Genomic DNA, 13792 nt, shown 5'->3' on the forward strand with positions numbered 1-13792 from the left:
AGGTCTCCAGAGATGGTCTGGAGAGGAGGGGATGGGGTCGAGTGGGCAGGTTGTCGGGCATGGTCTTTGCATTTTCTGACCCATGTCACTGACAAATTGCAGAGGTGAGGTTTTCCCAGATGAGAACAAATTGATTTTACTGTTTCATGCGGCCTCTCCTCATTCAAAACATCTCTACTGAGCAAGGACACGGACGCCTTTTTCTCGAAATGTTTTGAAATGCAAGACATCTCATGCCACTATCTGCTCAGGCAGACGGCAGACCCAAAGACACAGACGGCCGAGGGAAAATATCAATGCCTTATATCCTCTATCACAACTCCAACACACACACTGAACACATCATCATAAAAACACACAGCTCAGACTGTAGGTTCTGGCAGAACCGTCCAAACTCACGCTAAAGTAGAGTTCCACTGAGGTCTGACTGGCAAGAGAGAGAGAAAACCCAGACTCCAGCCGGATCTAATCATGGTGGAACCAATGTGAAACAGATCTTAAAACCATGTTGCTTCTGCTCCGTTCTCCATTCTCTCTCACCTAGGTGAGACACACCGCCCTTCACACTGACGAGTGTAAATCTTCCTGTGTGTGTGTGTGGTTGTGCGTGTGGTTGAGTGTGTGTGTGTGAAGGCACGCCTGACACTTTTTTGGGGATAGGTAGATAGATTGTGCTATCTGACTGTGCTATCCCTGCCGGTTAGCTGGTTGTCTGAAGCCATCCCCCTCCTCTAAAGGGTAGATAGAAGATGGCAGCTTCACAGTCGTGTGAGAGCAGAAGAGGAGAGAGGGGAGCGTGGTGTTTTTACAGCCACAGGGTTTTTCATTTGCAGCCAGGGAAGACTGGGACAGAAATTGTCAAAAGTAGTGCACTACATAGGAGATAGGTTGCCCCTGTTGCTAGCCTGGCGGCTAGTCAGCCACACAAATGGCCGACACAGCAGAATTATCATTCTCGTCTCTTCACATCATTTAGCCTGTAGCGCTGTCCGTGTCAGCTACCTGGGTTTTACAGCAAAACCCCTCATTTCTCCTGTTCTCTCTGAGGCTAAAGAAAGAGAGCATGTGTGTGTGTGTGTGTGGGGGGGGGGGGGGGGGGTCAAATCAAATCACATTTCTTTGTTACGTGCTTCGTAAACAACAGGTGTAGACTAACAGTGAAACGCTTACTTTCAGGCCCTTCCCAACAAACGCAGTGAGAAAAAAAGATACCTATTTTTTTTTTTTTTTAAATAGCACAGGGAATAAATACACAATGTGTAACAATAACTTTGCTATACACGGGGTACCAGTACCGAGTCGATGTGCAGGGGTACGAGGTAATTGAGGTAGATATGTACATATAGATAGGGATAACGTGACTAGGCAACAGGATAGACAATAAACAGTTACAGCAGTGCATGTGATGAGTCAAAAGAGTTAGTGTGTGTTTGTGTGCATGCCTGCAGTGTGTGTGGTCTTTGTGACACTAAAGAGGACAGGCGGAGTCTCCTGTGTTGTGCTGCTCTGTCGTCCCAGCATGCTAGCCAAGAACAGGTCACCCTGGCTGTGTGAGAGCGACTGTTTACTAGATACTGCAGGGCTCAGGCCCAGCACTGCCCTGCCCTGTTGTGAGCACAGACGGGCTAACACTCTCTCTCATCACTCCCTTCTGCCTAGTGTGCGAGCGTGTGTGCCATGTGAGAACGAGAGAGAGAGGCAGAGCGGGAGAGAAGAGGGAGAGAAGAGAGGCAGAGCGGGAGAGAGTGGCAGAGAAAGAGAGAGAGGCAGAGAAGGAAAGGTAGAAAGCAAGAGAGAGATGGCTTGTTAGGGCTAGCTGGCGGCTCACGAGTTACAGTACCATGACACCGGCAGCTTAAAAAAACTAAATTGGTAAGGAAATAGGAAACAACTGACACACCAGGTAACGTCCTGACTCACCTGAGATCTCTTACAGGGCAGTGCTTGGAAGGAGTTTGTTTTCCTTAAGGTGTACCTAAATAGATGACATGCCGTAGTGCTGCACGGCACAAGAAAAAGTTATGCTACTCCCTCCACTACACCGGAGGCCCTCACCTAAAAAAAGCTGAAGTATTTGTTTTCTTTCTTTTTTCTTTTCGCTAAAGATTCCTCGGCACACTATTTTCTATGCCAGAGAAAACTGAATCATTGTTGGTTTTAAAAGGTTATTCCATTCCATATGCCTGTTTTGATCCCCAAAATTGACAAAAAAATACTGCTAAAAAAAATGTTGAGACTACTTAAATAAATGAAATGCTTTATGTTATTTAGGTATTCTTTTCTAGAGCTATTACTTTTAAAAAAGCGAGACATTTTCCCTAACATTTTTCACCGCTCAGTTTTGATAGAAATGGACATATTGTGGAAATTAATTCCCTTGACTAAATATTTTAATAGCATGATGCATGTACAGTACCTTGACTTATTCCACATTTTGTTGTTACAGCCTGAATTCAAAATTGATTCAATTGATGTTTTACACACAAAACCCCATATTGACGAAGTGAAAACAAGTTTAGGAATGTTTGCAAACTTATTGAAAATTAAATACAGAAATGTCTAATTTCCATAAGTATTCATACCCCTTTGCTTTGACACACAAAATTGAGTTCAGCTGCATCCAATTTCCTTTGCTCATCCTTGAGATGTCACTACAACTTGATTGGAGTCCACCTGTGGCCAATTCAATTGTTTGGACATGATTTAGAAAGAAGCACACCGGTCTATATAAGGTCCCACAGTTGACAGTGCATGTTAGAGCAGAAGGAACTGTGTGTAGATCTCGGAGATGGAGGCATATATCTGAGGAAGGGTATAAAATAGAGTGTTGAACATTTCCAAGAGCACAGTTGTTTCCATCATTGGGAAATGGAAAAGATATGAAACTACCCAGACTCCAACCAAACTGAGCAACCGGTTAAGGCAAATTATTCTGTGGTCTGATGAGATAAACATTTGACTCTTTGGCCTGAATGCAAAGCACTATGTCTGGAGAAAACCAGGCACAGCTCATCACCCATTTAACACCATCCTTACTGTGAAGCACGGTGGTGGCAGCATAATGCTATGGGGATGCTTTTTAGTGGCAGGAACTGGATATGGGAACAATGAATGGAGCCAAATACAGGGATATCGTTGATAAGTGCAAACAACCTTCGACTGGGGGGCGAAGATTGACGTTCCAACAGGACAAACACCCCAAGCATACAGCCAAAGCAACGCCGGAATGGCTTCAGAACAAGAATGTGAAAGTCCTTGAGTGGCCCAGCCAAAGCCCAGACTTGAATACCATAAATAATCTGTGGAACGACTTGAAGATTCCCCATTTAATTTAAGAGAGTTTGAGAAATTCTGCAAAGAAGAATGGGACAAAATCCCCAAATCCAGACGTGCAAAGCTGATACGGACATACCCAAGACGACTCAAAGCTGTAATCGCCGCCAAAGGTGCTTCTATAAAGTATAAAAAGGTGCTTCTATAAACTATAAAGACTCATGGGTGTGAATATTTACGTAAATGAGATATTTGTATTTAATTTTCTATACATTTGCAAACATGATGGGGTATTGTGTGTAGAGGGGGGTGGTAAAAAAAAAGTAATCCATTTTGAATTCAGGCTGTAAAACAACAAAATGTGGAATAAGTCAGGGGAAATGAACACTTTCTGACAGCACGGTATTTGTAGTAAATATCACCCAAGAGTTTTCTCTTGGGTCAGGCATGACATATCTTTATAACATGTGTAATACATGGTGGCATTTTTTGATAACGGTCGCATTATAGCCTGAATAAACAATATTAAAGATATCTATTATTACGGGTGTTTTGAATATCAAATGTCGGAGTGATATTAAAATAAGTTGACTGAGGACTGAAGAAAATGTGCTCCACGTTACAATAATCTTGTATATCTTGTATCATCTTGGCCAGAGGTGAACAGCAAAAGCACATCTGAGCCCGCACCCTCCCCATTAACCATTCAGAACGCCCCCACCCCATTTTCCATCATGGTTTTAATTTCCTGAAACTCAGAAGAAAGGAGTCTGAAGGATCCATGGAACATCATGTGTTTTTTGGTTTACACAGAAATCATATGCAGTTGTGGGGAGGGCACTGATTTAGCAACAACAGGTACTTTAATCATTTTTATGGGTAGTAGGAGTTTGCAGCCTTTCTATACATGTATATTCTCTGACCAGTTGTGTTGAGGATAAATCATATTGCTATCAGGCTGGAGGGAAAAGGTTGGAGAGAGCGGAGGGAAGGCGGAGAGGAGAGGGGAGAGGAGAGAGGCACAAGAAGAGAGGAGAGAGGGAAGATGGGAGAGGAGAGAGGGGAGAGGGCAGAAGAGTGGGAAGAGGTTCTGACAAAACAGAGGAAAGCCAGACTGCATAAGCACAAGAAGGGTACGTTACACAGTTGAGATAATGTTGGTAAAGTTTAATATTATCTTCAAATATTGACATTGAACGTTTTTCTCTCAGGTACAGGCGAATTATATTAGGAGGGGACAAGAATAGGTCATCATGATTTCCAATATGATCACGCTGCTAGGCCTCCCTCATCTTCCTCCTGGCAAATTTCATTGAAGCAACATGACCAGGCTGATTTGAAAGAACATCCTAGTTACTCACCTTATTAGAGACTAATTAGGCATCAGACAGAGACCAGCTGTTTAGCACGCCACCATTTGTGTGTGTGTGTGTGTTGGACGGGAAAACAAGGCTTTTGTCACCTGCAGTGAACTAGGTCATAATAGAGATGTTAAATGTTGAGGGCTTTGCGCACCTGGATTGTAAGATATTTGCACATTATTATTTTAAAGAATATTCAAGCTCTGTCCAGTTGGTAGTTGATCATTGCTTAGACAGCCATTTTCAAGTCTTGCCATAGATTTTCAAGCTGATTTAAGTAAAAACTGCATTTTTATGTATTTAACCAGGTAAGTTGACTGAGAAAACATTCTCACAGAGAGGAGAGGGGATGAATAAGCCAATTGGAAGCTGGGGATGATTAGGTGCCCATGATTGTATGAGGGTCAGATTGGGAATTTAGCCAGGAAACCCAGGTTAACACCCCTACTCTTATGATAAGTGCCATGAGATCTTTAGTGACCACAGAGAGTCAGGACACCCGTTTAATGTCCCATCTGAAAGACGGAACCCTATACTTTGGGATCTTTTTTTAACACCAGAGGAAATAGTGCCTCCTACTGGCCTTACAACACTTCCAGCAGCATCTGGTCTCCCATCCAGGGACCAACCCTGTTCATCTTCAGAGGCAAGCCAGTAGTGGGATGCAGGGTGTCAAAACTGTAACTAGGCCACTCAGGAACATTGAATGTCCAGTGTATATTTGTCCTTGTGTTTTTGGTTATTGTCCTGCCGAAAGGTGCATTTGTCTCCCAGTGTCTGTTGGACAGCAGACTGAACCAGGTTTTCCTCTAGGATTTTACCTGTACTTAGCTCTATTCCATGTATTTTTAATATTTCATATTTAACACTTTGTATTCAAGAATTAAAGTTAATTTCTTTTCCACAGTTTTACTTTAGTACCTTATTGCACACGGGATGCATGCTTTGGAATATTTGTATTCTGTACAGGCTTCCTTGTTTTCACTCTGTCATTTAGGTTAGTATTGTGAAGTAACTACAACGTCGTTAATCCATCCTCAGTTTTCTCCTATAACAGCCATTAAAATCTGTAACGGTTTTAAAGTCACCATTGGTGAATTACTTGAGCGGTTTCCTTCCTCTTCGGCAACTGAGTTAGGAAGGACGCTTGTATCTTTGTAGTGACCATCCAAAGTGTAATTAATAATTTCACCATGCTCAAAGGGATATTCAATGTCTGATTTTTTTTTTTTTTTTTACCCTTCTACCAATAGGTGCCCTTCTTTGCGAGGCATTGGAAAACCTCTGTGGTCTTTGTGGTTGAATCTGTGTTTGAAATTCACTGCTCGACTAAGGGACAGATATTGTATGTGTGGGGTACAGAGATGAGAGAGGTAGTCATTCAAAATAATGTTAAACACTATTATTGCACACAGAATGAGTCCAAGCAATTTGTTAAGGGACTTGTTAGGCACATTTTTACTCCTGACCTTTAGGCTTGCCATAACAAAGGGGTTGAATATTTATTGACTCAAGACATTTCACTTTGAAATGATGGGGTTTGTGTCTAGGCCAGTGACATAAAATCTCAATTGAATCCATTCTAAATTCAGGCTGTAACAACCAAATGTGGAAAAAGTCAAGGGGTGTGAATACTTTCTGAAGGCACTGTATTTTCTGTAGGAATGTACAGTAGTAGAGTCAAAGTAAAAGTTGTCCAAAATACAAAGAGTTATATAAATTGACAGATACCCCAAAACCGACTTATGTAGTACTTTAAAGGAGTTTTACTTAAGTACTTTACACCACTGCTGCCAATGAAACAGGATACCGGGCATCAGTTTGGACCTCAGGTTTTAAAATAAACAGCAGCGGCCGGTCAGACCTTGGGATCTAAAGTTGGGACAATGTTTTTGTTTCCTTGGATCTGGGCTGTGAAAGAGAGGAGGGACAGTATGAGAGATAGAGAATGAGTGAGAGGAGGAGAGGGAAAGAGAGAGAGAGACAGAGGGTGAGAGAAAGAAAGACTTTGGCCGAGTCACTCTCTCCATGGTAACACACCTTTGTGATTTTGTTTTTCTCCATGTGAGTCCCAAACCGCACCTGACTCCCTCTCTCCTTTCCTAAAAATACTCACCAAGAAATGTATATTGTCAAGTTAATGTATGTTGTCCACACTGGTGAAATTATAGAGATGTTATTTAAAAAGGATGGAAGGGTGGAGGAGAGGAGGATGGAGGTAGGACTCAGGAGGGAGGGACAGAGAGCAGAGAAGGTGGAAGGCAAGGAGGGAGGGGAGTGGAGGGGTGGAGGAGAGGAGGATGGAGGTAGGACTCATGAGGGAGGGACGGAGAGCAGAGAAGGTGGAAGCCAAGGAGGGAGGAGGGATGGAGGAGAGGGGGATGGAGGAGAGGAAACGAGAGGAGAGGGGGTTGGAGGAGGAGTTCTGTTAGTTCTTGTTGATTAGAGAAGCAGGATCTGTAATGATGCCAGGTGGCAGTGGGAGGGCAAGCTCTTGCATCAGGTCCAACTACTGGGTTCGCATCTCTGTGTGGCACACGCACATATATGGGCACGCACGCACACACACACACAGTGATGGAAAGAGGTGATTGGGTCAATGATTAGATGGAGAGCACTGTTTGAGTTCTCCTTGTGCCTGAGATCTATGTTGACTGACCTGCTGTCACAATGTATTCCTGCTAATTAACAGTATTATTAAACAAAATGGCAGAGGTTGAGCTGAACTGGAAGACAAGGATGTTGTCCCAAAAACAGGGCCCGGGGTAAAAAAAAAAAGTTGTTGACTACATAGGGGATAGGGTGTGCACTGTTAGTTACAAAGGGATCTACAACAGGCAGGAGGCTATAGTCCACAATCAGACTCCATCCATGCAACATAGCTAAATCCAGTCAGGTTTAAATCTGGGGTAATAAGTACAGATCAACACAAGGACTGACTGAGAGGACTAAGCTTGGGCAGGAGTGAAAGGAAAGAAAACATTTATTTCCCATAAATAATTTCACTTGTTCAGCTCAGGGTCTTTCAGATGTGGCTTTCCCTAGGCTATGTCCCAAATAGCACCCCATTGCACTACTTTTAGTGCACTATATAGGGAATAGGGTGCCATTTGAGGCAGTCTTATTCTTTGGATGGTAAACTCTCTGGCTCCAGGGGGCTTTTCCTTTCCAACCATAAAATGAGGGAACGAGTTGGAGGAAGAGAGGAGAGAACGCAGGAGGAGAGAAGGAGTAGAGACAAGCAAGAAACATAGCTCTTTTGTGATGCATGGAGGATCTCTGTGATGCTCCCAACCTAAATAGAAACTCAAACAACAAAACCAAAACAGAAGCAATGAAGAATATCTGCTCAACCTTAGTACGCCTGTCATTGTTATGGGCTTGTGATCTTCTATAAATTCTGGAAAGAGGGGTGAGATGAAGCGAGGGAGGAGAGGATTGTTAGAGGGAAGAGAGGAAGAAGAGTGGGATTAGAGATGGAGAGGGAGGAGAGCGGCACCAGGCCAAATGGCAAATATCGTGAAAAAAAGGTGCTAAAACTCAACTGTGCCACTTCGCACCTCAAGCCAGCGTGTTGAATTAACCCTTATCATAAACATTATGTTCTCGTGGAAAGGGCCTAAGTAACGACAGATGGTTAAGAGCATTATGGAGATAGCTGCCAAACGCTGTGTCCCAAATGGCACCCTATTCCCTTTGTAGTACACTACTTTTAACCAGGGCCTGTAGGCCCATAGTGCATTATATAGCGAATAGGGTTCCATTTGCTTCCCCCTACATTTATTCTATTAGTAGTGTATAGATGAGCTAGGCTAAATATTTACTGATATGTTAACTATACTTTGCATAAACTAATAATTCATCACAAACAGTGCTGGAGATTTTTTTTTAAAGTGGTGGAATTCCCCTATAAGAGAGTAGGCAAAATAGAGGAATCATGTCTATTTGATAAGAAACTTGAGGTAATGATAATGTGCGTGGCTGGCAGTTGCTTGGATTTGTTCCATTCTACTGTTGGATAATTTACTCTAATGCTGTTTACCCGGAGACAGGCTCTTACCCGGAGACAGGCTCTTACCCGGAGACAGGCTCTTACCCGGAGACAGGCTCTTACCCGGAGACAGGCTCTTAACCGGAGACAGGCTCTTACCCGGAGACAGGCTCTTAACCGGAGACAGGCTCTTAACCGGAGACAGGCTCTTAACCGGAGACAGGCTCTTAACCGGTGACAGGCTCTTAACCGGAGACAGGCTCTTACCCGGAGACAGGCTCTTACCCGGAGACAGGCTCTTACCCGGAGACAGGCTCTTACCCGGAGCAGCTTGACATGTGAATGTGATGCCAAGACGGACTCCTGGCTGTGATACAGAGTCACTCATGCATAGGAGTAACACACAAACACATAAGAGACCTGCTTTAAGACGGACTGGATGTGCAACAATTCTACCCACACCTGGGACTACCTACAGTTCTTTTATGTGTGTCTCTTTCTGCACGGTATTATGGATTATGGATGGTACACAGAAGAGAGGGGGAGGGAGGAGGGTTGCAAGGGAGGGATGAAGAGTGAGGAGGGAGAGAGCGAGGTGAAGAGGAAGAGAGAAACAGAGGAAGAGAAAGGAGAGAGCGGGAGAGTCAGAGCATCATACAGTGAGTGGGTGGTAGAGTGGGAGGAATCACATGTCGCGTATCAAAGCCCTTAGAGGGTAGACTGGGATGAGCTCAGAAGAGACTTCACAAACCGACTGGAAGTTTGGAGCTGCTGCAGTGCATCAGGAAATGTGGCACGCTAGTACACGCACAAATAAACACACAGTAGATCTGACATTGTTGTGTTCAGCACTGCGTGTGTGTTTGTGTTGGTGCGTGTGTGAAGAGACAGAAAACTGTGCCATCCTGCGCGCAGGGAGGAGACGTCAGTTTCAAAGTGTGCGCTGCCTGTCAGACAGAGACCCTGTGAACTTTGTGTAATGTTGAAGCAAACAAACGCCCTGCCCATCCAATGAAAACAACAGAACAGTGATGGATCCACAATGAGCAGAACAGAGACAGCTACAGTAACAGGTTGTGGTGTATACTGTATTGTGCTGTGATTTGCACCAAACTTGATCAAATTGGCCCTCATTCCTCTTTCGTCACAATCTCAAAGACATGCACGCGCTCAGACACGATCATGAGTACAACATGAAAGCTGAGATCTTGACATTTCTCATCCCCCCCCCTAAAAATAAAAAAAATAAGATCTGTAATATTATCATCTTCCACTTTACGAACTTCTACTGCATTGCAACATTTACCTGGAACCAACTCCGCAAATAGCACTGCTGGGTGACCTGAAAAGCCATAGTCAATCGATCAATAATACACTGCTCAAAAAAATAAAGGGAACACTTAAACAACACAATGTAACTCCAAGTCAATCACACTTCTATGAAATCAAACTGTCCACTTAGGAAGCAACACTGATTGCCAATAAATTTCACATGCTGTTGTGCAAATGGAATAGACAAAAGAAATTATATGCAATTAGCAAGACACCCCCCAAAAAGGAGTGATTCTGCAGGTGGTGACCACAGACCACTTCTCAGTTCCTATGCTTCCTGGCTGATGTTTTGGTCACTTTTGAATGCTGGCGGTGCTTTCACTCTAGTGGTAGCATGAGACGGAGTCTACAACCCACACAAGTGGCTCAGGTAGTGCAGTTAATCCAAGATGGCACATCAATGCGAGCTGTGGCAAAAAGGTTTGCTGTGTCTGTCAGCGTAGTGTCCAGAGCATGGAGGCGCTACCAGGAGACAGGCCAGTACATCAGGAGATGTGGAGGAGGCCGTAGGAGGGCAACAACCCAGCAGCAGGACCGCTACCTCCGCCTTTGTGCAAGGAGGAGCACTGCCAGAGCCCTGCAAAATGACCTCCAGCAGGCCACAAATGTTTAATTTACAAATCTGTAGAAACTATGAGAATAGAACGGTTCAGAACTTTAGCAAAACATCACAGCACAGTTGAAAAATATGGCAATTAGAAATGAAAACGGGGTGGTTTTCAGAGACAGATGGGAGGGGTTGAAGGTAGCTGAACGGTGGGACTAAAAACAACAACAAAAAAGATAACTAATGTAAAACATCCTGTGTCCGTAAAATGTATGTAGTATGTATAAGCTGGAAGTAGAAGCCCAAGTATTGTTGTCCATTAGTTTAGTCCAATTACGGGAGGGGTGGTAGGGTTTGGGGAAAATAAAGGAAAATATATTATAAAAAAATATATATTCACAAAAAATATATATGGGGGATTGGAAATGATGCAGACAATACAGTATATGTGCAATATTAAACCTGATCTACCCCCTCTCAAAAAAATATTTGGGGCTGATAATGAAAAAAAGTCTATGTGATGACATTCTAAAGCACGGTCTAGTCTGGTCTGTATGCCCGACACTGAGCTACAGAGACCACCAGTCAATGCCAAATTTCAGATGTCCATTTTACATGAGACAATCATGATGTATGTAGTCTGGAATAAGAACATTTAATACAGGACCTCAAACTACAAATTGTGGGTGTACTATTCAAATCAGACTGCACTTTACGCAGTGACACCATTAGTTATGTCGGCAAAACAAACAAGCCTGCAATTTACAGCAACCTGACTTGACTCACGCAACACCCTGAAATGACCCCTATGACTCAACAGCAACCAAGAGGAGAATCTCAATTGAATTTTCTTCATTCACTGAGTGTTCGTGCCTCCTTCTCAAAACCCATCCAACGTGATTTGAGAAGTTGAGGAAAGGAAATGGAATTGAGATTCTCCCATAGTATCTATCTGTGTTTAAGCATCATCCTCTCCACTGTAGAGGTGACAAGAACATACTTTATAAACAGTCTTTCAGCGCACTCTGTTGGAGAAACTGTGCAACAACATACCCTTGGAACAAAATACTTAAGCTACATACTAAATACACAATCAATTGACACATATGCATAAACCTCTGTTTTTAATCTGAGAGAACATACCAGACTTACCAGTTTTCTGTGTCATTGAGGGTTTAGGCATTATATGGAAACTGAAAGCCTAGGGATTAAAGAAAGAATGTGTATGTCCCAAATGGTACCCTATTCCCTATATAGTGCACTACTTTTGACCATGGCCCATAGGGTTCTGTTCAAAAGCTGTGCATTATGAAGGGAATAAGTTGCCATTTGTGACATATCCATTTAGATCATTTCAGGTGATAAAGATGTAAAACAACATCCTTGGATTTCATTTCAGTGTTTATTTCTCTAATATCCTTTATATCACAAAGAGAGTCTATAAAACACAGACTAATATTGTTCTGTATATAAACTGTACATAAAAGCAAGGCACTATACAATGTTGAATTTATAAGATTCTGTAAAGTCATGCCTGTAAAATACAACAATTCTCTTCAATCGGAGCACCTGAATGATGCAGGACAGCCTAGCAATGACATCAGAACGTGGCAGATGCATGATTTGTTCAATAAAATGGCAACATGCACAGTCTCTTGGGAAAGGAGCATTATTGTCCAACTACTTATCAACATATGACAACCTCAACATGAATATCAATACAATGTATTTCATTTCTTATCTCACAGACAATACTTAAAAGGCTTTTTATTCCTAATATGGAGTAAATATAAATAATTTATTCTAATGCGCAAATGCACAAAGAACAGCTTGCAGAGAGTCTGTTTGGGGTGTGTCAAACAGAGTGGTTCTCCTGCTCCCAGACAAACTGACAGACTGCTGTCGATACTGTAAAAGCATGGTCACACCCACACACACACACACACACACACAGACATACGAGCACGCAAGCACACACACACACACACAGACATACGAGCACGCAAGCACACACACACACACAAGCGCACACAGAGACATACGAGCACGCAAGCACACACACCCACACACAGACCCACACACACACACAGTGTGGATTTAAAAAAAACGGGTGCCGACATTACGTAAACATCCACTCAACATTCACTCACACGCACCTCTGAACTACCTACATTGAGAATTACAAAACAAAACTGATAACACATACAAATAAAATAAAGAAAAGATTAAAACTATACACGAGGCTGGCACAAATCTGTTGATCCTCACTCCTTCCACCACTGCATCTCTCCTCCTCTTCCCTCCCTCCAACCAGGGTAGGGTTCTCAGAAGTGTGTGTGTGTCCCAAGCCCTCTCCAGTCCGGAGATGAAGGGGTATAATGTTCAATTAAAAAGTTCTCAGTGGCGGGTTCCTGTTACAACTGAACCACGATGCACTGACCGTCGCTTGCTGATGATGTCATCCGCTGGTCAAGCCTTCTGTCCAAAGTACTAAAACAATCCTTTGGCTTTCTTCACGTTCACCTGCTTCCAACCTGGCAACACCTCATACTCATCCCTCGACATCTCCAGAGCGTTCTACAGGGGGGCCAAATACACATTGTTACCACACAATAAACACAAAATCTGTCAACCGCTATGTCAACTCTTGTGAAATTACTTTAACGCATGAACTGCAAAAAACAATATCCACAAGTAAATTCAAGGTCACAACATGGTCAGTGGTCCAGCTCATCACTCCAGGAGCATCTAGTACAGAAAACTCACACAGCTATTACTTAGTGAGTGGAAACAGACCAAACCATGCAAGAGAGGTTTCAGAGTGAGAGTGTGTTGATCCAGACACAGAGTGAGGAGGGTGGTGAGACAGAAAGCAACACACACCGGATTATGGGTGATGTAGTTAATCAGTCAAAGTGAGGATGCTGTGTACATATCTGGGGCCACCTGTGCTCTCAATTTAAAGAACTCACCTTCCCATAAGCCCCTACACCCTGGCAGAGTTAAACACATGATGAGTCAGAGAGAGAAAATGAGGACAGAAGGGGATGAAGGGATGGAGAACATATTATTTACATAAAAACACAGACAACAAAAAGTTCAAGGAGACTGAAGGACACGTCAGTGTGACTACTGTATGGATTTTAGAAAGAAGGACTGTTTTAGACTCGTTTGCCTTGACTACCAGTGTACAATGTTCCAGTATGATTCCTGGTCACACACACTGGAGAGAGTCTCATTATTGCAGGCAAACATAGCTCAACCACAGACTGAGTAGACATACCTGTA

General features: G+C 43.1%; 1 protein-coding gene across 10 annotated transcripts in view; it reads right to left on the reverse strand.

Moving 5' to 3' along the window:
* Positions 1-11887: 11887 nt before the first annotated feature.
* The window catches only part of LOC129859466 (supervillin-like), a 154220-nt gene continuing 152315 nt past the window's right edge, over positions 11888-13792 (reverse strand). For 8 of the 10 annotated variants that reach the window (XM_055929295.1, XM_055929291.1, XM_055929293.1 and 5 more), the window contains 2 exons: positions 13477-13497; positions 11888-13081 (listed from right to left, as the gene is read on the reverse strand). In XM_055929295.1, the coding sequence (XP_055785270.1) occupies positions 12995-13081; positions 13477-13497 (108 nt within the window). In that variant the 3' untranslated portion in view covers positions 11888-12994. The remainder of the gene's footprint in view (positions 13082-13476; positions 13498-13792) is intronic. The other 2 variants (XM_055929299.1, XM_055929292.1) reach the window with 1 other exon arrangement.

The sequence above is a fragment of the Salvelinus fontinalis genome, chromosome 7, assembly GCF_029448725.1.
Source record: "Salvelinus fontinalis isolate EN_2023a chromosome 7, ASM2944872v1, whole genome shotgun sequence".
Taxonomy (NCBI): domain Eukaryota; kingdom Metazoa; phylum Chordata; class Actinopteri; order Salmoniformes; family Salmonidae; genus Salvelinus; species Salvelinus fontinalis.